This window comes from Doryrhamphus excisus, linkage group LG17, assembly GCF_037039965.1.
Source record: "Doryrhamphus excisus strain RoL-2023G ecotype Guam linkage group LG17, RoL_Dexc_Guam_v1.1, whole genome shotgun sequence".
NCBI lineage: Eukaryota > Metazoa > Chordata > Actinopteri > Syngnathiformes > Syngnathidae > Doryrhamphus > Doryrhamphus excisus.
The window spans coordinates 9,942,569-9,969,617 of record NC_136373.1 but is presented as its reverse complement, the minus strand read 5'-3'; the positions used below and the strand labels follow the sequence as shown (position 1 = coordinate 9,969,617).

At 45.7% G+C, this 27,049-nt stretch overlaps 1 protein-coding gene across 3 annotated transcripts in view; it reads left to right on the top strand.

Annotated features, from left to right (window-relative positions):
* l1cama (L1 cell adhesion molecule, paralog a) overlaps window positions 1-17,462 on the top strand; it is a 46,464-nt gene extending 29,002 nt beyond the window's left edge. Inside the window, exons 4-29 of one of the 3 annotated variants that reach the window (XM_078797680.1) lie at window positions 761-863; window positions 1,056-1,258; window positions 2,228-2,350; window positions 2,908-3,078; window positions 3,532-3,646; window positions 3,864-4,048; window positions 4,138-4,269; window positions 4,351-4,497; window positions 4,697-4,808; window positions 5,565-5,725; window positions 7,338-7,497; window positions 8,429-8,553; window positions 8,675-8,776; window positions 8,891-9,094; window positions 9,170-9,240; window positions 9,328-9,553; window positions 9,630-9,745; window positions 9,824-10,034; window positions 10,241-10,363; window positions 11,446-11,622; window positions 11,712-11,825; window positions 11,914-12,063; window positions 12,349-12,477; window positions 14,510-14,582; window positions 14,720-14,731; window positions 14,873-17,462. In XM_078797680.1, the coding sequence (XP_078653806.1) occupies window positions 761-863; window positions 1,056-1,258; window positions 2,228-2,350; window positions 2,908-3,078; window positions 3,532-3,646; window positions 3,864-4,048; window positions 4,138-4,269; window positions 4,351-4,497; window positions 4,697-4,808; window positions 5,565-5,725; window positions 7,338-7,497; window positions 8,429-8,553; window positions 8,675-8,776; window positions 8,891-9,094; window positions 9,170-9,240; window positions 9,328-9,553; window positions 9,630-9,745; window positions 9,824-10,034; window positions 10,241-10,363; window positions 11,446-11,622; window positions 11,712-11,825; window positions 11,914-12,063; window positions 12,349-12,477; window positions 14,510-14,582; window positions 14,720-14,731; window positions 14,873-15,122 (3,695 nt within the window). In that variant the 3' untranslated portion in view covers window positions 15,123-17,462. Of the gene's footprint in view, window positions 1-760; window positions 864-1,055; window positions 1,259-2,227; window positions 2,351-2,907; window positions 3,079-3,531; window positions 3,647-3,863; window positions 4,049-4,137; window positions 4,270-4,350; window positions 4,498-4,696; window positions 4,809-5,564; window positions 5,726-7,337; window positions 7,498-8,428; window positions 8,554-8,674; window positions 8,777-8,890; window positions 9,095-9,169; window positions 9,241-9,327; window positions 9,554-9,629; window positions 9,746-9,823; window positions 10,035-10,240; window positions 10,364-11,445; window positions 11,623-11,711; window positions 11,826-11,913; window positions 12,064-12,345; window positions 12,478-14,509; window positions 14,583-14,719; window positions 14,732-14,872 lie in introns of all 3 variants that reach the window. The other 2 variants (XM_058085138.2, XM_058085141.2) reach the window with 2 other exon arrangements.
* The last annotated feature ends 9,587 nt before the right edge of the window (window positions 17,463-27,049 follow it).

Genomic DNA, 27,049 nt, shown 5'->3' with positions numbered 1-27,049 from the left:
CTCCCTCCCTCTCTCTCTCTCTCTCTCTCTCTCGCTCTCTCTCTCTCTCTCCAACTAACTGTCCGTTGGGCCGCCTCATCTGCCTCCATCGGTTGCTGCATCATCACCAGCACCATCATTCCACTCTGCTACCTCAGCAACACCTTCATCCTCTCTACTGTATATTACACTCATTTACCCGACAAGAGAGTTGTTTTTAAAAAAGTGTCATTCGCAGTAGTGTAGAACTGCAGTACGATACATTTTGTAAAATCTGTCACTCCCATGCCAAACGGCGGAGCCAAAATATTAGAAAAACCAGTCGGTATGATATACTGCAACCATACACCAGCATATACTTGTACTACAATCAACACCGCTGTGACAGTGTCAATCAAAATCGAGTAGGCCTATTTAATTATTGAATCTATGTGTGGCATGACCAGAGAGCTGCAGGGAATAGTGTCGCTACACCAAGGGTAGGCCTAGGACCCTGTACAAGGCAGACAGGTTGGCTGTCATTCAAGTGTAATAAAGCAAATAATAAAACATAAGTATTGAAAAATAAATATTACATAGAAAAAGCTAAATATCTTTCCAGAATAAAAAGTCTTGGATGCTGTTTTCTCTCGTGACATGATGGTGGTTGGAGGGAACCCCAATATTTTGCTTGATTTTACTCCCAAAAAGGGCTCCAATGACGATTTTTTTGGTCCCCTTTAGAAGTTCACCATTATGTGCATGCCTGCATTACAATGATGCATCTTTTTGCTCCTTGTAGTCAAGAGGCCTCCAGTCATCACCACACAGCCGGGGACTGTCACCGTCTTCAGCGTTGAAGACCTCGTCATGACCTGTGAAGCTTCAGGAAACCCTCCTCCCATGTTCGTATCCAACATCTTTGTCATGGACCAAGGATGAATGTCATTAAGCAATCCTAGCTAAATGTATTTGCTGGAAAGTAGAGGATGAAGTTTATGAGTCCCATCAGGGATTACATTTATTTTGGTCCTGAAATTCAGTCAATCAAGCACATCCAGTGAAAAGCAAATGTTTTTTTTTATTTCCTGTTCAAGTTTCCGATGGACGAAGGATGGAGAGGAGTTTGATCCAGGCACCGACCCTGAGCTGAAGGTGACAGAGCGATCCGGTTCATTCGCCTTCTACACACTCAGTAACACCATGGACACCATGAAGCAGTACCAGGGCAAATATGTGTGTTACGCATCCAACGAGCTTGGCACGGCCGTCTCCAGTGAGGCCATACTCAACACAGATGGTGAGAGCACACCCAAGATCGATTCGTCTTAAAAATTCTTCATTCACAACCAACCTAGGATTTTTTGGCTCTGAGATTTGTGGTGTTCCCCAAAATGCATTTTTTTTTAATTTGTGTAGAACGTAGTTGTGGTGAGCAAGCTCACCACGCACCCGCACATGAAATTTGAGGCTGATGTACGGCTGTCACTTTATTCCTATCACCACCGCCCTTAAGTTATGAGACCAACGTCTGTCAAACTTGCAATAAAAGCACTGATATTCATGGAACAGTGGAAGGTGGCGCGGCATGGCGCACCCCACGCAATTGTAAATTCGTCCGGCGCACCACTGCGCGCAGTCAATTTGTTAATTTCTTAGACTGGGCTGTGCCGAGATGGGCATGGCGGTGCACCAGGGTAAGCGCAGTGAAAGTTTCCTGACAAAAAGGTGCGCTGAAAGATCGCCAGCTCTGACCTGGGGTGCGAAGCGCACCCTGCGCAATAGTAAATTGGCTCTACAAGAGTTGACAAGCATTGTGTCACCAAACCTCACCAGCAATGACAGCAAGCAGTATTTAATGTAAGCGTCTTTACCAGCATGTGGATTTTTTTAGTCATTGTCCCATCATTCAGGTGATGGGATCTGGTGTCAGGTCAAAGACGTCACGCATAATGGGATCTCTCATCATGGGAAACCCTTTTGAGTCTTTCCCGTGGGGTTATGCACCATGAGCAGGGGGGGGGGGGGGCAGGAAGCAAATATAGCACAGAACTCACAAATCACATTGTTCCACTTTCGCAACACAAAAGATGAACTAGCGTCGCCCCCCCCCCCCCACCCCACCCCTTCCTTTTATATGATAAATGATAATTGCCAAGTCTTCCTTGGTGATCCCTACAAAATCTAAATAAAGCACATGTGTTTATAGGTTGTGGTGTCAACCTTTTGCGGTCACAAGTGTGTACTTCTCTTTCCTACCCTTCTTTAGTCCCACCAACTCAGCAGAAAGAGAAAAAAGTGAATGTGAAATCTGAGGAAGGAAGCAGTATTGTTCTGCAATGTAACCCCCCACAGAGCTCGATGGAGCCTATCATTCACTGGATGGACTGGAGTGAGTATATTATCCCTCTATTTCGACATTCACGTCATTTTCCTGCCACATTCTCCAAGAACCTCCCATTTCTTTATGGTCTATTGATAATCACAGGACACTTCATTAGGTACTCTTACCAGTTTCAACACTGAAAATGATCTATATCAAAGATAATATTGCTGACTGTTAAAACTGTATTCATGTAACAATATCTGACTTTAGTCTGCAATGGTAGAGAACTGAGAATTCCTTGTGATATTTTGGCTGAATAAGAACTAATGAGGAACTAATGAATAATGGTTAGGGTTAGGTCGGTTCATTCCTCATGAACTGCTGTTATTTTGTGTACCTTATTGCTGTACCTTGTGTACCTTACAGCGTTGCTGGATACTTTGTGCATCACTTCTCAAGTATCATCCAACAATTTGATCACAGTTAATACACAAATAACTATTGTTTAGCTTCTGTTTTTTGTGTTTTTCTTGTCAAGCATCATCTTATCTACTTTGTATACGTCTCTATATCAACCTTCATTTAAATACTGCGCTATGACATTCTGACATTTCTCCCTGCAGAGCTCCGTCACATCCACCTGAGTGAGCGGGTTGTGGTGGGCAAAGATGGTAACTTATATTTTGCCCACCTAAAAAAGGAGGACAGCAGGAATGACTATACCTGCAATGTCCAATATCTTGCAACTCGCACCATCCTGGCAAAAGAGCCCGTGACTCTGACCGTCAACCCCTGTAAGTTTGACGATAAATCCAGAAAGTCATTGATCTTATGTTTATTGACGTCAATGAATCAGCTGGTAACAATAAGGAGGGGCATAATAATACATACATGAAACGTTGGCAATTCTGGTCAGTTGTGTGGTTGTGTTGATTCAGTCCCAACTAATTTGTGGTATAAAGAAGAACACCATGCCATCAGCTTTAGGAAGTTCCGCTAAATCTAAGCACAACACCATCTGAGCAGCATTATTCTGCCAACTAGCACCTGCATGGAAACAGGAGTTAAGGACATTCATAGAGTGATCAATGCCATCTCGTTTGTGACGCAAGCAGACATCAGAGAGACCCTTAAATGTTAAAACCAAGACCTGGATATGTGGCGGTTGAGGGTTTCTAAGGTAGCTGGCAAAGTGACACATGTACTAGTATATGTTTATATGTTGTGGTTGAATGTTCCTGTTCCAGCCAACACAGTGCTGCGGAACAGGAGTCCCCTCATGATGAGACCTACCGGAAGACACAGCACTTACCAGGCACTCAGGGGCCAGACCATAGAGCTCGAGTGCATCATCGAAGGCTAGTAAGTGTCTAAGTGTGCATGTACATGCATTTGTGCGTGGCCATTATAAAGCTGTGAACACACCTTTGATGATTCTTACCTGCCTGACATCTGTATACACTTTTCATTCCATTCTCATTGCCTTGGCTGTCCTTTGCAAACGTACCTCCTCGCATCATCTAATCTCCACATGCTCTTGTGTTTAATCATGTTTCTGTTCCTATTCTCTTCTCTTAAGTCCAACTCCCAAAGTGCTGTGGGTTAGGAAGGACGGGGAATTGTCGGAATCCCGCACCGACAAAGAGATGTTTGACCGCCGTCTGCGCTTCACCAATATCTCTGAGAGCGATGCAGGGGAGTACCAGTGTATAGCTGACAATTCCCAAGGGAGGATCACACACACTTACACGGTGACAGTGGAAGGTGTGGAAAACACAAAGCAAACCATTATACCGTAATGATGTTTTTGTATGAAAATGAGGAATGTCATGAGATGTGTTTTTGGTCAATAGCTGCTCCATACTGGACCAAAGAACCAGTCAGTCAGTTGTATGCTCCAGGTGAGAATGTCAGACTAGACTGCCAGGCAGAGGGCATCCCTTCTCCAGCCATCACCTGGATGATCAACGGAATCCCCCTTTCATGTCAGTACGAGTCAATACTCACATTTAAACACGCGGTATACCCCGGTATTTACCGACTGTGTCTGGATTTTTTTGGACCAGCGACCGACAAAGACCCCAGACGCACTCTAACAGCCAGCGGTTCTCTCATCCTGAAAGACGTCAATTTTGGAGACACTGCCATCTACCAGTGCCAGGCCTCCAATAAGCACGGAACTATCCTCATCAACACCAACGTTTATGTCATTGGTGAGTGTTTCCTGGTATAATAGTCCCCAAATAGCAAATATAGCATACAATTGTCCAAAATATGTATAAAGCTTTCTGTGATAACACTTAATTTCTGAGTGGTGTTCCTGTTATTTTGTGCCATATAGTATACGTATGTCCATGTCTATCCTTTAAACATTCAAACCTTCAAAATCTAAATGTTGGTTTGTTGTTTCAGAGCTGCCTCCCCAGATCCTTACTGAGGATGGCAACACCTACACGGTTACCGAGGGCCAGAAGGTTTTGCTCGAATGTGAAAGCTTTGGATCTCCGAAACCAAAAGTCATATGGTAAGCAGGGTTTGGCAAAAGACTAGAAAAGTAATTACTTACCAGTTGCCTTCCCCCAAAAGTAATTGAATTAGTAACAGAATTACTCCTTCTTAAATGTAAATAGTTACCAGGGAAGGTCGAAAGAAACATTGAGGTAGAAATATATGCAGGGTTGCAATTATATCTTGTGGGTTTATTGTTGTTGTGTTTTTATTGCATTATTTATATCCTAAAAAATGATTATTATATTAATATGATCCGTGGGTGGAATAAATTAAAACAGACCATTTTCACAGGAACCACGAAATCCAAAGAAATACAGCTGAATAGGTGCAGATTCTGGAAGATCCATATAGCTTTGTGTGTTGTTATTGTGTGTAGCTGCTCTATAGCAGTCCACAACTCAATACAAAGTACAAAATGAGCATAATAGGTCCCCTTTAACACACAGCAATGTGTGATGTCATGATTTTGTGTGTGCATGTCACTTCCCGACAATCTGGGTGTGGAGCATAAAATATCCCCCTGTAAAGAATCACATATGGAGAATAGAAAGAAGACTGGGAACATCTTGCATCTGGAAGAGGAGCAACTAAGACTTTTGTCTTAGTTCGGATGTCCCAGCAGCACCTTTGCTGCTGAGTGAGAATGCAAATTGCAACTCAAACATGCTTTCCTCAAATACCAGAAAACTCTCTGACGATGCCAGAAAAAGTTGAGTTTTTGCAATAATTGTAATACTGTACCTGTGTGTGGTATGTGATGTGTTCACAGGAACGGTGGCAGCGCCTCCACCCTTCTGGCGGATTCCAGAATGAACCCTCTCACCACTGGAGGGCTGGAGATCTCCAATATCACACACGATAACGAGGGCTTCTACACTTGCACTGTGCAAAACACCAACTTGTCCATTAGTGCCGAGCTGGAGGTGCTCAGTAAGTGAAAGACACGCTCATGTGACATGTTCACCCAACCTGCAGGCACCTTTATCTTCTAGTCTATATATATTTTTAAATTGTTAGTCGTAGGTGAAATGGAAATTCCATGGTTGTAATTGTTACACGACTGGCGACCAGTCCAGATTGTATCTCACCTCTCACCTGAAGTCAACTGGGATAGACTCCTGCAAACCCTCTTGCGAAAATAAATGGCATAGAAAATGACCTTAAGTCATTTAATGTCATCAATGACATTAAGTTGCCCTCCTTACTCGCTATTGGTAAAGATGAAGACGTCGCAAGCTGCACACAGAGATGCAACATTCATTATTCTGATTACATTTGCTGCATTGTTCATGTAGACATTAATCTTACATTATACAATAAAGAAGCTCATTGTGTAATAGCTACAAATGTGTATAAGAGCACATTATATTGCCATACATTCACCGCACCATGAGAGAGCAGTCCGGGTACAGTGAGGGGGAAATACCGCTGTTGCGATGGAGCTGAATATCTAACTGCCAACATGAAATTAACAGCGACAGAGACGAATATCCAACATGAAACTAATTTGGCCCTCAAAAAAAAAAAGCTGCTACAGAAAATGTCTGTGTTAACTTGACAGCGATAGTCTATGATCTTTGCTCTTTTCTTCATTGATGATTTCATCCTGGATCATGACACAAAAAAGGACACAAAAACCTGACAGGAATATCATGCTTTTATGGAGTAGTTCTGATATTAACTGGAATTTCATCTTGTGAAGTCATCCCAATTACGATGGTGATCACTGCCAAATATTTTGGTGACTGTAAGGTTGTATTTGCTACTATTTATCATGAATTTAACATTGTAGTTGTCTTTTTACATGTTTTTCGTCATGTGGTAATCAAATCAAATCAACTTTATTTGTAGAGCACTTTTCCTGCAAGGACATGCAACACAAAGTGCTTTATAGAATTAAAAACAATTACCACAATTAAAAAGAAAACAATTACAAAGAAAGCCCCTCCTTCCATACTAGACACACACACACACACACACACACACACACACACAATCACACACAGTAGGGAGACATGGCATGGCACTGAGGATCAAGGAAACGCCACCTTTGGAGCCGTCCACACTGGGGGGACCCGCACCCGGGCCCCCCGACTCCGACAGACGGGCGGACCCCCACATCAAAGGGAGGAACCCCCAGCCGGCCGGGTTAAAGGGACCCAAGGACAGCACCCCCATCAGCAGACCCGACACAGCCCCCTGTGTGAAGGACCCCCCCTGAGGAAACACTGGAGTTAAAAGCTAAAGACTAAAAGCATAAAATAGGACTAAAAAGATAAAAACGTAAGAAGAGTTTAAAATATTAGTTAAAAGCCTGATTAAAAAGGTGTGTCTTTAATTTTCTTTTAAAAATATCTCTGCAGTCCTGAGGCTCTGTCCTGGTAGTGTTTGAACACTGCAAAAAAATGAGCAAGTTTTGAGTGGACCACAAATTTTGGCTTCCTCATCTCTGTAGTCATCGTTTTAGTCAGCAGGTTCGCTGAAGGTGTCTTTTACAGGTTGAATGCTCCAGTGTTTTATGTTGCTTTGCTTTCTCCTGCAGACAGGACAGTCATCCTTTCACCCCCTCAGTCTCTGAAGGTGCAGCCTGGACAGACGGCTATCTTCACTTGTCTTTCCCTCGTGGACCCCAAGCTCGCCTCTCCACTCATTCAGTGGCGAAAGAATGACCACAAGCTGTTTGCATCTGAAAGTGACGAAAAGTGAGATTTCACACACGAGTCATTCATTGGGCTGGATATTCGTAGACCAGGCGCAGCGCAACTGCCTTGTGCTTCATCTATGCCACGCCAATGTGGTGTGGCCAGCGTACTTTGCAATTTTTGTGAGCGGCTAAGTTTGGCGCAGCTCAGTGCACCCACGCCTCTGTCCCTCCCACGCCCGCAAGTGGCAAAAAGAGGGTTTAACATAGCGAAGTGTAATCTTAAGCAATCAAATGGACGCCACTGGACTGCACATCAGAGGCCATGATGCACGTCACCATGTAGACCACCACTGTTACTGACAGCCACATTAAACACATAATTGTGCTTGTGCTCCACCTGCGTTCCTGCTCTGTCATCACCACATCGGAGAACCTTTGATGGTATATGCTCGAGATCTCCTCCTTGCATGTACGCCATCTTTTTTACATCCCGTTAAGAATAAAGATTGGGACTGGCTCTACGCTAGGGCACCGTGAAAACTGACACACATGACTCTCTCATCTCCGTAGTCGGGCTGCAGGCCCGACTGCCTGTGAGGTTTTGGTGATGTGTGTGCACTGTGCGTCTGCCAATTTAACACTGCGCAGGGTGCGCTTTGCCTGCACCAAGAATAGACCAGGTCGGAGCTGGCAATCTTTCTGTTTTGTCACGAAATGTTTTACACACCAAGCTGAAAATGTGGACTCCGTCCCTGGTGACCCGCCACGCCCATTTTACGGCAGCCCAGTATACCAAATTGGCTGCGTATAAAGGTGCGCTGGACAAAATTACCACCGCTTCCCTGCGCGACCTTGTGTTGTGCCACTAAATTAGAGCCCATAATTTCATATGTTTTTGTTTTACCAAGACAACTACATCCCTGTTGCACAAACACTATAAACACAACAAAAGTAAACAAGCATGAAGATGCATGACGTTCCTTTGATAGGTACACATTCGAAGGACCGGACTTAATTATTGCTAATGCAGAACCTGAAGATGAAGGAAACTACACGTGTCAGGTCATCACTAATCTGGACATGGCCGAAGCAACCGGCACACTCACTCTGTATGGTAAGATCACTGCTCAATGGTAATCAATGGTAATGATAATTGCTCCTTTGAAAAAACATTAGATTGCATTCCACTTTAGTCTGTACAACATTATAATAATGACGCATTACAATTCCTAAAGATCGTCCGGACCCTCCTGTCCTTCTGCAACTGACCCAACCTAAACAACGTACAGTCACCCTCAGCTGGACTCCTGGAGATGAACACAATAGCCCAGTCATAGGTTGAGTATTGACACACACACATATTGTTATGAATAGACGACAGGTCAAGGAGGTTTCTGCATGGCTCCATCGATGTCTACATATCCTTAAAAATATGTCCTGTATCTCTGCAGAGTATGTGATTGAGTTTGAGGATCAGGATTCAAAATCAAGCGAGAAGGGTTGGGAAGAGTTGAGCCGAGTATCAGGGAACACAGAGCGTGCCAGTCTGTCTCTGTGGCCCCACATGTCTTATCGTTTCCGCATTATTGCCATCAACGAAGTGGGGAAGAGCGATCCCAGCAAAGCCTCGGAAATCTACAACACAGCTGCTGAAGGTCAGAGCTATTTGCAGCATTTATGACCTCACATTTTCACCACCATGCTTTTAACCTCACATTTTATGATCACAGCACCAGACAATAACCCTGAAGATGTCAGGAGTGAGTCCATTGACCCAGATACACTTGTCATCATCTGGGAGGTAGCGGATGTTCAATGACATGAGGCAGCATCAACTGTTGTCCAAAGGTTTCTCGTGCCTCATTGGTTATTATTCCTCTTACAACAGGAAATGGATAAACGGAGCTTCAACGGGCCTGACTTCAAGTACCGCGTCCTGTGGAGGCGGGTGGTGGGCAGTGGGCCCATCTGGCACACCAACTACACAACAGCGCCACCATTTGTCGTCAATGGAATCGGCAACTTCTCTGCATTTGAGATCAAAGTGCAGGCTCTTAATGAAAAGGGGGAGGGGCCTGAGCCGGACCCTGTTATTGGCTACTCAGGAGAGAATAGTAAGATTGTTTTTCAGCACGACCTTGTTTTACCAGCATGAGTACTTCATTATTACAATTTTGTCCACTATTTTAGTTCCACTGGAGGCCCCCATGAATGTAGATGTGGTCCGACTGAACAGCACCGCCATCAGGGTGACCTGGGCTGCTATAGACAGAGAGACGGTCAGAGGTCACCTGCTTGGCTACAAGGTAGCGATCCGAGTGTGGCATTCCTCAACATCTGTTGAATCTATAGGTTGTTTCATTTGAAAAAGTGTCGTCTTCCAGATTCACTTGACCAGAGTCAGGTCTCTGAGCCACCACAGAGCTCGAAGGGAGCCGTCCATCACCACCGTAGTGGTGACTGGGGCCAACGAGGAGAGGAAGGTGATTGGCGAGCTCCAACCGTACTCCCACTACACCTTGACCGTCAGTGTGTTCAACAGTAAAGGGGATGGCCCGCCTTGTGAGATGCTGTCATTCAACACTGCTGAGGGAGGTAAGAAAGGGAGGGGGAAGATGGAAGATGGAAGAGTGGAGATGTAATGGGAGGAGACGCTCGGTGATTGCCAGGAAGCTTGAGAAAAGGACAGAGAATAGAAATGTTGTGATTGATGTTCTGTTCGGTTATTTGCTGCAGAAAATGAGTGGCTGTCAAATGCAATCAAAAAGACCCTTTTAATGGACAGCGTGTCATTTCACCAGTTCCTCATCCCCCAACATCTCTGACGCTGGACAGTCCATCTGAGACGGAAATGACCCTGCGTTGGACGCCACCGAGTCAACCCAATGGAATTCTAATTGGATACCTCCTGCAATACCTACAGAGTGAGCATTATTTCTATTCCTTATCTAGCGCTTTACCGTATTTGACAATTCGATTTATGGCATTCAAATATTGTCAAGCTGCGGCACGGCGGTCAAGTGGTTAGCGCGCAGACCTCACAGCTAGGAGACGAGGGTTCAATTCCACCCTCAGCCATCTCTGTGTGGAGTTGGCATGTTCTCCCCGTGTACTCTGGTTTCCTCCCACATTCCAAAAACATGCTAGGTTAATTGGCCACTCCCAATTGTCCATAGGTATGAATGTGGTTGTGAATGGTTGTTTGTCTATATGTGCCCTGTGATTGGCTGGCCACCAGTCCAGGGTGGACCCCGCCTCTCGCCTGGAGACAGCTGGGATAGGCTCCAGCACCCCCGCTACTCTTGTGAGGTAAAGCGGTAGAAAATGAATGAATGAATGAATGAAATATTGTCAAGCCTGGAACATCGTTACATTCACCTGCTGATCCAAATTGGAAGAATTTACATTTTGCACTGTATGGATCGTATGGAGGTTCTAAGTAGCGCTTCAAAATGTGAAAAGAAGAAATGGGATTGAGACAAAAAAAATTATTGCGCAAAAAAATGTTTTGGAAAAAAATCATCCTAACTAATAGAGCAACAGTAACCTGCATTGACTGGCCACGACATTAGATGCACTTAACGCATCAAGCATCCTGCATGTATGGCTATATTTTAGCATGCTAAAATATTACGCCCCTCTTAATATGTTGCAGTATGCACCTTGCAATCTTAAACTTCTTTCATAACGTAACGGCACATATTTTTTTCAAGACAGTTGGCACGATCGTGCATCAGTCACTGAGGTTAGTCACGACTGGCTGGTGATATGAAGTCAGTTGGAAAACTGCTTGTAGTACCCGATGCGGTGCTTTTGAGAAAAATACAGCCAACAAGGCTGACATATTATTATTATGTTTATTGCCATGTTTGAATCACCCACTTCACACTGCTCATTAAAAGTCCCAAGCATCACAACCACGCAAAACACAGCTGAATAATAACCAATACTTCTGATCAATCAAGTCAAAGAGAGATTCTCATGACTTGTGTCAACGTTGCCTCAGTTGTAGAGAGTGATGACAGCCCGATGCAAGAGGAGAAAATAAATGACCCGAAAATAAGCCACCTCACCTTGAAGGGCCTGGATCGCCACAGCCACTACCGCTTCTTCCTGAGGGGGCGCACTGCTACCGGGGATGGAGAGCCCATCATGAGGGAAGGTGCCACCACGCTGGATGGAGGTACACAGTACACCTCTTCCTTCACACAGACCACACGTTTTAGCATGACGTGGTCATGGATGCTGTACCTCCATATCGATGTTTTACAGCCCCCCCAGTCAACATCAGCGTGCTTCCTGGTGATAACTTTGCTAACATCAGCTGGGTGGCCAAGAAGAGGCACAGGAATGTTCGATTCCATATCCACTATCTAAGACAGAATGGTATAGCGTTTCCAGTCCTTTCCTGTTGACTTCCTGTGCAGTCAACTGAACAATGAACTTGAGGGAGGATCTTCTATTGTCTATGCAGATGCTGATAAATGGAAGAAAACAGAAAAGGTGGACTCCTCGCAGTTCTTCTATCAACTCCAGGACCTGAGACCTGGTTCCCATTACCATTTGCGCTTCACCCACAGCAACGTCACCTTTTTTCAGACTGAGATTGACACACCAGGAACAGGTATTCATCTTCATCTGGTTAGCTGCTCCTCTAGGGTTCCTGGGTCTAAATATAAAGCAAATCCCACAGAGAACTCCTTGTAGATCCCTGCAATGCTCGAGAAGTGAAGTTAGCCTTATGAGGTGATTTCTTTGGTTTCCCTGGTGAGATGCCACACTGTCAGAATACATAATGCGCCGTCTTGTTTGGATGAGATGGATGTCTTCTTTTAAAGCCTTCCGCCTCGTTGTGTATTTGACTTTGTGTCATGTGTATTGTAACTGACATCCATCTACTCTCAAGAAGTCACAGAGGTGCAGCCAAGCTTCGCAACCCAGGGATGGTTCATCGGCCTTGTGAGCGCCATCGTGCTGCTGCTGCTCGTACTGCTCATCCTCTGCTTTGTCCGAAGGAACAAAGGGGGGAAGTATTCAGGCAAGTGTCAACCAATAGGGAGAGCCTTTGTTGTAGATTTGTGAATGCAATTTGATTCTTTTTAACAGGGTGAAATAAATCATATTTTTCAGATCATCTGTAGCAATTATGATGAAAGCAATGACCCTCGAAAAATCACATTATTTTGCCTTGTAATGGAGTAAAATATTATACTCCAAGGTAATGCTTCTGTACTTTTGATTATATTAATTATTATATAAATTACAATATTAATATGTCACATATGTGTACCTGCAATTAGATTTTTGGGAACGTTAGCACAGCTCCTGATTGTGCTGTTTTTGGCCTTAATTTCTTCAGTTGTCCCTTGGATAACCTTCTTATTTGCAGCCTTCACTGAACCAAACTTTATATACCCTTACAGAGCAGCTACACACAAGAACCCGCATAGAAAGCTTGCTAGATCTTCCAGAATATGTACATATTCCAGCTGTATTTATTTGGCTTTCTAAAACAGTCTGTTTTAATTTATTCCAACCATGGCTTGCCTCTGCGCACGCTGTGATTGGTCACACTCCCGGAAGTACTTCCGGACTACTGCCGAACCTTCCTTTCTAATTTTGTCTGTTTTGAGGTGATAATGAATGAATGAAACCTCTCAAGAACTAGCTGAAAAGTGGCTAGAATCTACTGCTAGCTGCTGAGATACTGTTTGGTAACTCCTGATTTTCGGTGTATGAATTCAAAGAGTGGTAATGTTGGCAACACGAGAGTGGTGGAGCTCAGGAGAACCAGGATGCGAGGGTGCTGTGTCCACCTGGCTTGCCCGAAGAGGAGCACTCATTGTCGGACACACTTTGGCAGATGCGCCATTGGTGCCGTGGAACTCAGAAACCGGACGTGAAGGCGCCAAGTTTACTAAGTGCAAGCAATCTTGGCACAACATCGATAGCGCATTTGTTGCTGGCCTATCCGTGTTCCAGACATCGGTGTGCTTGTAATTTGTACGCATGCAGGTAAGACTGTCCCTGTATGCACACTCTATAATGCTACACAGACAATCTTACACAAAATAAACACGGTTAGGTGTATATTTTGTGTGTACACAAGGTGTCCATTTGAGTGTGAAGCTTCTGGGATAGGTCTCAGCACCTCCAAATCAGAGGGCATGGTTCTCAGTCGGAAAAGGGTGGAGTGCTCCTTCCGGGTTGGGAATGAGGTCCTGCCCCAGGTGGAGGAGTTCAAGTATCTCGGGGTCTTGTTCACGGGTGTGAGGTTGACAGGGGGATCAGTATTTTAACACCAAGAAGAGTTCAGTTTAAACTCTGAATAGAGGGTAAAAGCAGAGTTCTATTAACTCTCCTGTGGAGTCAATGGATGGTCACGCATGTACACTCAGATTGAGTTGATTTTAACTCACATGGAGTTTATTCCAAAGACCAAAATTTGCTGTGTAAAGTTGTATCTATCTAATAAATGTAGAATTTTGCTTTCTTGTCTTTTCAGTAACATTACCTGTCTGCTTAGCCACTTGTTGCTAGGAGTTCAAAGGCCAATGACAAAATTGGTGTGTGTTCTGTATTATTTGTATCCTATCTGGATAAAATGGAAGTGGGTGTGGTTTAACTGAAAATGGGTGGGGCTTACATCAGTACATTATTTAAAGTCGAAATTGACTAGACGTTGATTGATTAGATGTTGCTGTAAGACTTGGGGATTGCATGATGATGCTGAGGCATCGTGATACTCTAATGATACCCTAAACCTGAGGCCCAGCCGTGAATCACCGCCTCATTGATGGCCTTTGTTTGATCTATTTCACACGCTGGACGTTTGATCACGTCTGAGAGGGATGGGGGTCCGAGTGTCCCGCCTGTGGAGGGTGCCCATTCGCAACACATGAATTGATTTGTACATAAAAATATGTATGTCCCTCATCTTTGGCGCTCGCCATTACATGTTGCCGGAGTTGGACTTACTGGTGCCTGTTTGTTGGACACTCGTAAAAATGATCTGTCACATGGTCGCGATGACGCCGATAATAAAGTCCAACCCTTTGTTCCACTCTCAGTGAAAGATAAAGAAGAAGGGCCAATCGACTCGGAGGCCCGCCCCATGAAGGACGAGACTTTCGGAGAGTACAGGTGTGATGTGATGTTCCTTTTGTTTTTGATCCGGACGTCTTGTTTCCCAATTCTTTGTCTTCTGTTTTGCCTTTTAACTTTTGTGTTCACCTCACTGTCCTCTCTCCCTGATTCTGATGCTTCATCCTGCTTTGCAGATCTTTAGAAAGGTATGCCCTTATATACATAACCTGGATTATTTCACTTTTCCGAGTAGCTTAGCTTCAGCTTGCATGTGCCTGGCGCCATTTTGGTTTGTTTTTTCAATCAAATTGCCGTGGACTCCTTCACGCATGGTTTTGTTGTTGCAGCGACCTGGAGGAGAAGCGCCTCGCCAGCCAGCCTTCGCTGTGTGAGGAGAGCAAGCTGTGCAGTGAGGACAACCTGGACTTCAATGGAAGCAGTGTGCTGACCACCGAGATCAACCTCGACGAGTCACTGGCCAGCCAGTTCAGTCGGCCCAGCGAGAGCCGGGAAGTGCCGAACAACTCCCCGCTCAACCCCACCACTGTTTCCCCCTCCCCCAATGGCCTCACCAACCAAGTCACCATCCTCGATTAGCCGTGGATCCGTGGAGGACCATCAAAACATGTCAACACATACGTGCCCATACACTCCTGTTCCCTGCTGAGTAGTTTGACGACTAACACGCAATCAATGTATTGACAATTCCCATGTTTGTGGTGTCATCTGATGGACCGGACTGTTCTGACCAAAGTAGTGGACAATGTGACCAACCTTGACACGGAGAAATAAACTTTAACTCTCCCTGATCCTTCTTCATCTGTATCGTGTGTAAGACTTTATCCTTTGTTGTCTCAAACAGAATGTCACGGACGGGCCACAGTATATAATGTAGAGCAGCTTGAGAGTGAAGCATGATGGGACACGGACGACACATCGTAGATATTCATATTCTTTTTGATTTGATGGTTTCCCACAATGTAACTGCCAATGATGTGTTAAAACTATGTTTGAACTTGCGTTTACTCCCATTTTATGATTTCATCACCATTTCTAACACTTTGCATATAAAAAGGCCCGCTTCTTCTATTCGTTGGCATATTTTATATATATCTGAAGCCAGGTTTGGTACCACAAACAACACTGAATGCATTAAGGGGAGTAGCATCTGGTGTATATATTTGCATCTAAGTGTATCTACTGTATCTAGCCATATTACAGTATTATAGCTCCTGGTCCTTACAAGTTCCTATGCCTGCTGGCTTTTGCATAGCGCACCAGATTGCTGCCATTACTTGCTCACCTTTCCACCACAAGTGTTATGCCATGATTGGAAATGATGTTGTAATTTTTTGTGTCAAGATGTAGCTTGTCTTTGTCTCTCCCTACACTGTCGTGTCTTCATACCTCTCCATCGCACACGCCACCTCTTCTGAGGAAGATTATTTTGTGTATACTCGCGGATTAGAGGGGGTGGCTGAGCACTCCCGGTTTCCACTCACATGAATGCAGTAAAATGATTGACAGGCTTTGCATCATCAAGACAGACAGCCGATACTGAAATCCAATACACACAATGTATGATTTGGACGTTGTGCTGTATTTACAGTTAAACACAATTATTCATATCATGACTGAATTTTATTGTTCAAGTGATTTTTTAAATCTTATTCCTCCCTAAGAAATGTCAAGACTGCTATGAAGAAACCAATCGTGGCAGAATTAAAATGTCTTCAAGCAAGTATTTCTTCTTTGTATGACACTACTTCATTTGTTATGGAATTGTACATTATTGTCACTTAGTACTTACATGAATGCTTACTTCCATGCCATCCAATGCACTGCAGTGTTGAAGTGACTATCTGTGTTTTTTTTGTGTGATGCAGTCAAAAAAGCTTCCCATAAGCCAAGCGTCACCCGACCATCCCAGCATTGTCTGCTTTGGTGGAAGCAACTCCTTCATTTACAGATACACACACACTGTACACAGTGGCGTCATTAGGTCCCCCCAAAATGTTCTTCAGCCCCCCTAAATAATTGGATATTTTTTATTGATTTTTATTACATTTTTTATTGATTTTAAATTATTTTTTACCAAAAAAATCTCTGACAAATGTCATAAGCAGGCTAACAAGCAAGCCAATAAGCAGGCTAATACTAATGCTAATGCTAATACAAGTAATAATCAGAAGAAGAATAATGATGATAGTAATAATAATAGGCTAATGAATAATATAATAATGATTATTTTGTAATTAATGACTGTCCACTGGGCAGAATGGTTGCAGAGCTTGAGCAGCGGTTTTGCAGTGTAGATTGTGTGTACTTGTGTACATTTAATGGTGGCCTAAAACAATTGACTATCTCTACTAAATATGTCCAAAAGTGGGAAAGTTATATCCCACTTCTTGTTCCTTATTTGTTTTGTGGATATTTGTAATTATTTTTTATTTTTTTGAATGTCTACTACATTCATTCATATCCTGTGCATCTCCAGGGGGCTAAGCCCCCCCTGTCCTCAGAACCTAGTGACGCCCCTGCCTGTACATGTACACGCTCAGGACGAATAGGATCATCTGCTGTATTCTCATACAGGGATGGCGATGAGACGGAATTAGCTGCTGCTAAACATTAGTGTTTGTGTTCTTCTTGCAAATGTGTTAGCTTTCCACTGCTCTGCTTTGACGTGTCAAGGGGAGCTTGTTTTTCTGTTGCTTTCCCGCCGTTTCTTTATAGTTCAGAAATTAAACCAATGAAACAGTCCTATATTTGTTGCTGATGAGATAAGGTCACAAGCTTGGTGGGGTGGGGGGCTGTGGGTTGTATGAAACGTAGGAATTCAGCATACAAGTCTATATACGGGGCCAATGCAACTGTAATTGCATCATCAATCTAACAATGTATCTGGATATGACCTAACATTAATAAATATGTGGAACAATCAACCCCGATGATGGGTCGCTTTTTGTCCCCGGGGGGCATTGATGTGCCATACTGGGTGTGAGAGGAAGGATTATTGGGTTTGTATTAGGATTCAGTCAGCGAGAGGCGGTGTTTGTTGGATTACGGTTGCTTGTTTAGGTTGTGATCAGCACTACCTGGATGCAGGGGATGAGGGAAAAATAACATTCATTCATTCATTCATTCATTTTCTACCGCTTTTTCCTCACAAGGGTCGCGGGGGTGCTGGAGCCTATCCTAGCTGCCTTCGGGAAAGAGGCGGGGTACACCCTGGACTGGTGGCCAGCCAATCACAGGGCACATATAGACAAACAACCATTCAAACTCACATTCATACCTATGGACAATTTGGAGTGCCTAGCATGTTTTTGGAATGGGGGAGGAAACCGGAGTACCTGGAGAAAACCCACACACACGCGGGGAGAACATGCAAACTCCACACAGAGATGGGGGAGGGTGGAATTGAACTCGGGACAACCACTCGACTACCGTGCAGCCAAGAAAATAACAAATACACAAAAAAAGTAAGCACATGACCACAATGGGGGAAATGCAGATGTGCATTAAGGCCAAAACATATATATTATAAAAAATATATGAAAATATATTTAAAAAATGATATATAATGATATATATACATATATAAGAAGCATCAAGTATATTGCTGGTGTTTTGGGTGCATTATTCTCGCTCTGGTCTCTCTGACGCTGCTCTTCCAGTCTGCAGCCTGCAGGGAGCCTGACTTGGTCAAACAAAACCACTAATGAATTGAGCATCATGTCATGAATAGAATGGATGTCCTCCTGAGATATCTCCTCAGTTTGTGCACCCTTTGAGCGCTTAGTAGATGAGAAAGACCTGATGGATTGATAATGGTGCCTCCCTGTGGAGAACTCAGCTGAGTGCATCCAGCCAAAGACGCACTAAATGGGTGAAGGCGTACATGGAAGGAGTTTAAGCATCATCAACTCCTGTGACATCTGTCTTCCTCCCATGACGGTGTCTGTTGTTTTGGCAATTTTCTATGACTTAAAGATCATCCACAAAACCAATTGGCGTGCTGGCGTGTGTACGCCGTGCCACAGTTTGATTGTAGAGGTCAAGAGCCACCCGGGCCACTTTTTTGCCCTCCTCTTCAGCGGCATTTTGATGTCTCCAGCTGTGGTGCTGATGCAACACCACTTTCTCTGTTGAGGCCTCTGAAACACACATGGGTGTGACGGTACACTCACACATGCGTCAACCGCCTCCTGTGACGTGTGCCACTTGGGGGAATTTGGGATTGTTCATGTTTTGAGGCACAAGCACAGATTCTGCCCAGCAACAAGAAACGCCCTGTACAACGCCTTAACATCCTGCCGCTCCCGTTCAGCGTCCAGGACACTGATATACACGAAGTCTTGCAGTCCAGGGAACCCAGGGACCCGAAGGCGGCAGCGGCTAGCATCCAACAGTCACGCATCCAACAGTCACCTGCACTGAAAAAAAATGATTTTTTGGCCCTGTAATTATTACCTCAAATATTAATTTACATTTTACAAGGATTTATTATTTAACTTTTTACTCTAAAATCTCACTCTTTATTTAATGCCTTACTTGATTGTGTGTAACTTTGTATCCTCCCATTTATTTGTAAATATGATCACTGACACCAAGTAATATTTACATAACTAATGTATTGATTTTACAACCTGATACCAGATAGCAAAATGTACTTGGGTAACAGCGTAAACCTGGCCACCTTGTGGCCATTCTGCGCATGCGTCAGACTTCCTAAGGCAAATTTTGAGGGCGCCATGTTTTCACAGGAGACGGTGGAAGACGACATGGACAGTCGTTTAACAAAGTTCATCGATGTGGAGCCATATGGGTAGGTCATATGCTTATCTGACTTTTTTCTGTCACCTTTGTCACGGCGCGGCATGTCTTTGTTGCGGTGCAACCCCAGGATGCAGAGAGCAGGACCAAATAGCAGGTAAATAATATTTATTTCGGCTATAATTGTAGCAGCGGGAAAAAAGGCAACTCAACTTGCTGGCGGACAAACGATAATCCCACAAAGGGGAGATGCACACACCTGAACTAAATACAAACAAATTAGGGACAGGTGTGAATGATTACGGCAACCAAGGACAAAGGACAGGACAAAACAGGAAGTTAAATACAAAATAAAGAGTTCAAAACGGAAACCAAAACCTAGACCGGGAACATAACCAAACTGTCACGCACAAACCCACACAGGGCGTGACAGTACCCCCCCCCCCTCAAGGACAGATCCTAGACGTCCAAAATAGATAGCAGTCAAAGAGGGATGGGTGGTGGGGGGACCGGAGGTGGGTCGCCGACGGGACCCTTCAGGGGGTCGGCCGGGGCGGCAGGCCCGGCGGAGCCAGCAAGACCCCTCCATGTGATGGAGGGAATGGTTGGGACGGTATACACCCTCCGGGGGGCGCCCTCGACCAAGCGCGAGGTAGGCATCCTCAGGCGGGCGCCCTGGGTGTAGAACCAGGTCTCCGGCCGAAAGTCTAGAGGCCGTCCGGCCCCGACGCGGAGACGGCAAGGATGCAGGCGTCCGGCCCCGACGCGGAGACGGCGAAGAAGCAGGCGTCCGGCCCCGACGCGGAGACGGCGAAGAAGCAGGCGTCCGGCCCCGACGCGGAGACGGCGAAGAAGCAGGCGTCCGGCCCCGACGCGGAGACGGCGAAGAAGCAGGCGTCCGGCCCCGACGCGGAGACGGCGAAGAAGCAGGCGTCCGGCCCCGACGCGGAGACGGCGAAGAAGCAGGCGTCCGGCCCCGACGCGGAGACGGCGAAGAAGCAGGCGTCCGGCCCCGACGCGGAGACGGCGAAGAAGCAGGCGTCCGGCCCCGACGCGGAGACGGCGAAGAAGCAGGCGTCCGGCCCCGACGCGGAGACGGCGAAGAAGCAGGCGTCCGGCCCCGACGCGGAGACGGCGAAGAAGCAGGCGTCCGGCCCCGACGCGGAGACGGCGAAGAAGCAGGCGTCCGGCCCCGACGCGGAGACGGCGAAGAAGCAGGCGTCCGGCCCCGACGCGGAGACGGCGAAGAAGCAGGCATCCGGCCCCGACGCGGAGACGGCGAAGAAGCAGGCATCCGGCCCCGACGCGGAGACGGCGAAGAAGCAGGCGTCGTCCATGCCAGAGCCTGACCATCTGCTCCAGCAAGCCCTGCTGCTCGTCCTACAGGTGGAGTGGGCTGTGCCTCCTCACTCCCCCAGCAGGTGGCGCCATTCTCCCCTTCCATCAACCAGGTCTCCGGCCGAAAGTCTAGAGGCCGTCCGGCCCCGACGCGGAGACGGCAAGGATGCAGGCGTCCGGCCCCGACGCGGAGACGGCGAAGAAGCAGGCGTCCGGCCCCGACGCGGAGACGGCGAAGAAGCAGGCGTCCGGCCCCGACGCGGAGACGGCGAAGAAGCAGGCGTCCGGCCCCGACGCGGAGACGGCGAAGAAGCAGGCGTCCGGCCCCGACGCGGAGACGGCGAAGAAGCAGGCGTCCGGCCCCGACGCGGAGACGGCGAAGAAGCAGGCGTCCGGCCCCGACGCGGAGACGGCGAAGAAGCAGGCGTCCGGCCCCGACGCGGAGACGGCGAAGAAGCAGGCATCCGGCCCCGACGCGGAGACGGCGAAGAAGCAGGCATCCGGCCCCGACGCGGAGACGGCGAAGAAGCAGGCGTCGTCCATGCCAGAGCCTGACCATCTGCTCCAGCAAGCCCTGCTGCTCGTCCTACAGGTGGAGTGGGCTGTGCCTCCTCACTCCCCCAGCAGGTGGCGCCATTCTCCCCTTCCATCAGCGGGCTGGGCTGTGCTTCCACCATAGCCCAGCAGGTGGTACTAGCCCCCCCTCTCGAAGGCGGATCCCAGACGCCGTAATCCGAGGGAGCCGAAACCAGGGTAGGGAGGAGGGAGGCTTGGAGGAGGGTCACTGGCTCCTCCAGGTCAGCAGTCCCGGCCACAGCCACTAGTTTGGGCCTGAAGCTGCGCGGCTTGGGCACAGGCGGGATCAGGGACGCCACGCAGCTTGGCATGGGAGCCGGGTCTTGAGAACCCCTCGGGCTGCGCGGCTTGGGCACGGGCGGGATCAGGGACGCCGCGCAGCTTGGCATGAGAGCCGGGTCTTGAGAATCCCTCGGGCTGCGCGGCTTGGGCACAGGCGGAATCTGGGATGCCACGCAGCTTGGCACGGGAGCCGGGTCTTGGAAACTCCTGGGGCTGCGTGGCTTAGGGACTGGAGGAATCTGTGGAGTCACGCAGCTTGGTGCAAGAGCCGGGGTTTGAGGAACCTTGAAGCTGCGTGGCTTGGGGACTGGAGGAATCTGACGCCACGCAGCTTGGCACGGGAGCCGGGTCTTGGAAACCCCTGGGGCTGCGTGGCTTGGGCACTGGAAGAAACTGAGACGCCACGCAGCTTGGCACGGGAGCCGGGTCTTGGAAACCCCTGGGGCTGCGTGGCTTGGGCACTGGAGGAATCCGGGGCGCCTCGCCACTTGGCACGGGAGCCGTCGGGGAATGCACGACGGGCTGCAACTCGGCAGCAGCGAGAGGATTGAGCTGTGCCGTGGCGTGACATGGCGAGGCGGAAGAGGGTGGCCACACCTCTTGGCGACGTGCCGTGCGTCGGCGACGCCGCCGCGTCGGAGGGTGTGCAGCGGGTACCGGGAACACCGACGCCATGGGCACTAGGGTGCCGTCCGGCCCCCACACCATGGTCTCCAGTTCCTCCGGGGTGTACCTTGCACACTCCTGCTCCATCGCCTTGAAAAACTGCTGGGTCCAGTCGTCGAGCTCCGCGAGATCGTCGTCGGGTTCATCGAAGCCGGCAGGGCATGAGGGCGGGTGCACCTCGACTTGGCGTGGAGGGGAAGACGAGGTTGGCTTCGCTCTGTGGCGCCGCGGCTTGCGTCGGCGTCGCGGAGGATCTGGAGTGTCGTCGGTGTGTCCGGGATACAACCACGCCGTAGCGACGAACATGTCGTCCGGACCGCGCACCAAGTCCTCCATCTCCCATGGCGGCATCGCCATCTCCTCGTCCTCCATAGCCTTGAGGAGCTGCCAGGTCCGAAAGTCGCTCTCCGCGAGGTCGTCGTCACTTGGTGGGATTATTCTGTCACGGCGCGGCATGTCTTTGTTGCGGTGCAACCCCAGGATGCAGAGAGCAGGACCAAATAGCAGGTAAATAATATTTATTTCGGCTATAATTGTAGCAGCGGGAAAAAAGGCAACTCAACTTGCTGGCGGACAAACGATAATAATCCCACAAAGGGGAAATGCACACACCTGAACTAAATACAAACACAAATTAGGGACAGGTGTGAATGATTACGGCAACCAAGGACGACAGGACAAAACAGGAAGTTAAATACAAAATAAAGAGTTCAAAACGGAAACCAAAACCTAGACCGGGAACATAACCAAACTGTCACGCACGAAACCACACAGGGCGTGACAACCTTTCCTCATCTGTTTACATCAGTGTTATAATGTGAAATACTCAACGTTAGCATTAGCTTACCTTTAGCCTGCCAGCTAGCTTGCTATCAACTGCGAGCTTTGTGGAGGTGTTTTCGGTTGCAGAACAGGAGATTTTTATGTTTATTAAACCTGTAATGATTAATTCCTTATATAAGTTATTTGGTTATTTTGGCAGCAGCAGTGTCCTCTAAGCCATGGGAACCGCGTGTAGCTTAAACATTTGAAGAGCTTGCAACCAAAAGGCACGAAATCCAAATTTCATTAAGTTGCATGTTTTTCATGAGTTTAATAGACCTCTGTCATGTGTATCCAAATCACATATTTTGGTCTTGAAATCATTTTAAAAAATATGAAAAAAAGTGATGTGAAATTTATGCTTTCAACCAAAAGGCGCTATTTCCATTTCAGATTTCAACCAAAAGGAGCTAAATCCCTTTCTTTATTCTTTATTCTGATTGGCCCAAGTTTCCCATCTATTGATAATCTGACCAATCAGAGAGAAGAATACAATTGGCACTGCACATACAGAAAGCCAGTATCAGTGCGCATCCTGTTTTGTTTGTGTACATTAAGTACACGTATGATAGTTACAGTATGTTATGCAATTCAGGAGAACACAAATTGTGTTTTTACAGTATTCTGTAACATGGAAGTTTTTTTTACGCCATAAAAGGCATGTCTCTACCTTGACACCTCCAACTTTCATGAGACATTATTTTACTTGTACTAAAAAACATACAATGTAATGAGATGATTTTTGTCACTGTCACCTTCATGGTGCAGTCAAATATGAGCACTGATTTTAATAAATGTTTTATTATTGTCTGCAAATTGTTATTTTTCATGTGTCGCTCTACTGCAGCCTACAGGTTGAATGCACCTGCAATGTATGACATGTCTTGTACCATCGTCTTGTATAATTGGGTATGTTGAGTTGTGTTAAAGCTGATCATCATGGAATGTGGATGATGTTAATGTGTGCTATAATATCTTAACAAAATGTTATCAGTAACAGTGTACTAGTGGTAGGTTATAACATTTTGTTTCTGTAATGTGTGAAGGTGAACGAGTGCATGTGGGTGGGGGGGGGTGTATTGTATGTTGAGAATGGCTTCTGTGTTGTAATTATTTTATTAGCATGGCACATTAAAGCACCTTACATTCTTTTACAACAATGCCATTGAAGAAGTTAAAGGTGACTTCAAATTTATTTCAGCCAAAAGGCGCTAAATCCATCATTTCAGCCAAAAGGCGCTAAATAAAAAAGATAATTAAAAAAAATATATAACATACATGGTGTGTGTGCAGGATTTTTATAGCATGCATTTTTATAACCTATATTGATAGCTCTTTCATTTGCAATATAGACTTGATGACCAAATAGATTGATATGTGCGTAGTTAAAAATCATTCATTTTCTCGAAATCAGTCAAAATGGATTTAGCGCCTTTTGGTTGCAAGCTCGTCATATACAAACGGGCCCTCTGCCAAATGTTTTCATTCGATGTGGCTGGCAAGTATAGCTGTTTGTCTGATGTGTGGAAGCAGTACATGACACGTGTTGAACGATTTCACTGTTATTGTAAAAGTTACAGTTCAGCTCATTTTATTGTGTCTTTTAATTGTAATTATTTGCATAATTGTGAATGTAAAACAAATCTCCAATGATTTATAATGTTTTCTATGGTATTTCTAACCACACTCATCACTGCTGGAAGTAAATACACCTTTACTACAAACGTAGTAAAGGTGTTCTGATTTGAAAGAATGTTTTGCAGCAGATGTGTTAAGATAATTTCATTTAATTCAAAGAAGGCCATCTTAAAAAAATACAACACAATCATATTAGAAAAGTGGTGTAGGTGGTAGCTTAAATCTCATGTAAATATTACTTGCTCTAAAATGCTCCAAATTAAGTAAGGGAAAACTAGTTAAACAATCCTAAAAAGCGAGTATATTTATATGGATTTTTAAGTAGATTCAAAGGTAGTTTTGAGTAAAATTTACTAGCAAAGAGAGTACCTTTTGTGTCTGTGACAGTAAATCTCAAGTAATGTTAAAGAGTATTTTTCATTTAAAAATTAATCCTTGCTGAGAAGTAAACTTTACTTTTCCCAATATTTCCCAAGTAAAAGTTACTTAGGAATTGTGCATGCAAATTGTTACCTAACTTTTCCCAAGTAATAATAATAATAATAATACATTTTATTTGTATAGCACTTTTGACACTTTACAAAAGAATGAAGTTGAATAAAGCAAGTAAACAGAATAAAAGACACACCAAAATACAACTTTCATTGGTTAATACACAGTTAAAACATGAGTAAAAGCGGGGCGGGGCATAGCAGTCAGATATAAAAGGTAGGACATTAAAAACAGATTTAAAGAGGTGGGTTTTTAGTTGTTTTTTGAAGGCGGGAAGGTCACGGCAAGCACGGAGTGAATGGGGCAAAGAGTTCCAGAGAGTGGGGGCAGCGATGGAGAAGGCTCTGTCTCCCCAGGTTCGGAGCTTGGTCTTACAGGGGAGTGCCAGGAGGTTTGAGTCTGAGGAGCGAAGGGGACGCGGGGGATTATGTGGATGGAGGAGGTCTGTGAGATATGGGGGCGTCAGATCGTGGAGGGCTTTGTAGGTGATGAGAAGAATTTTGAAGTGAATGCTGGGGGACGGGAAGCCAGTGGAGGACAGGGGTTGTGTTCACGGGAGCGGGTGGAGGTGAGGAGGCGGGCAGCGGAGTTCTGAATATATTGTAGTTGTAAATGGCACTCCAAATTTTTTTCAGTGTGGGATAAGCTCCAGCAGTTGGAAGACATACTTGATGCACCTTGAATGTCTCCTCACCTCTTCTCTCACGGTATGAGATGTGTTTCTTTTACTATTGTTTCTACTTCATGTCTTTGTTTCTGTACACGAGGCCCAGTCTACCAAACCTCAAAGATCTGTATACTGGTAGACCTAAGCTCAGCCTCTGGGACATCAATCCTGAAAGTTCCTCCAAGGCCACACTTGAGATGAGCATCACACGAATCCTCCACGCACTGATGGGTCCTGTCACGACTGGGCTTCAAACCCTCCTGACAGCTCTCTTTGTTTTCCTCTTTTCCTGTGTTGATGTGTTTCCTGAAGCAGTTGATGTTTGCTAAATACAAGGATGAAGAGTCTTGAACCAGTCATGATGTGCTATATATATCACTATATTGACACTTACTATGGTACCCATTATGTCATTGGATGCTCATATTGTACCACCTTGTACTTTGTTATGTGATAAAAAAATAAATAAATAAAAACTCCCGTGCATGCGTGGGTTTTCTCCGGGTACTCCGGTTTCCTCCCACATTCCAAAAACATGCTAGGTTAATTGGCCATTCCAAATTGTCCATAGGTATGAATGTGAGTGTGAATGGTTGTTTGTCTATATGTGCCCTGTGATTGGCTGGCCACCAGTCCAGGGTGTACCCCGCCTCTCGCCCAAAGACAGCTAGGCTCCAGCACCCCCGCGGCCCTTGTGAGGAAAAAGCGGTTGAAAATGAATGAATGAATATTATTAATTAATAAATAACCTATTATTATTACTATCATCATTATTGTTCTTCTGATTATTATTATTATTACGACTACTAGTTTTAGTAGTAGTACGTAGATTATAAATTAATGACAGGTAATGTGAATATTTTATTCGTGCCCTATTATATAAAATTTGTCAGATATTTTTTTGGTAAAAAAAAATGAATACAAAAAATATCAAATTATTTAGGGGGGCTTAAGAACATGTGTTTACACAGTAGTAACCTTCCTTGTGTCTTCATGGAAGTCATTAATTTACAAAGGTAAAGTTTAGTGTTTCATCTTTTGCAACGTGCTGAAATCCCTGATGTACAGTATAGTGAATATCAGGCTAAAAGTGAATTTAAAAATGCCCGCACAATACTTCCTGTTATAGTTCACAACGGACTGTAGGTGGCGTAACCACACACAAGTCCACCGTCAAGGTCACTGCAGAAGACAACAACCACATCATGCACAGATGTGGCCCCTTTGTTCAATAACATTGGTCTCTTTGCTTGGCAAATAGGAA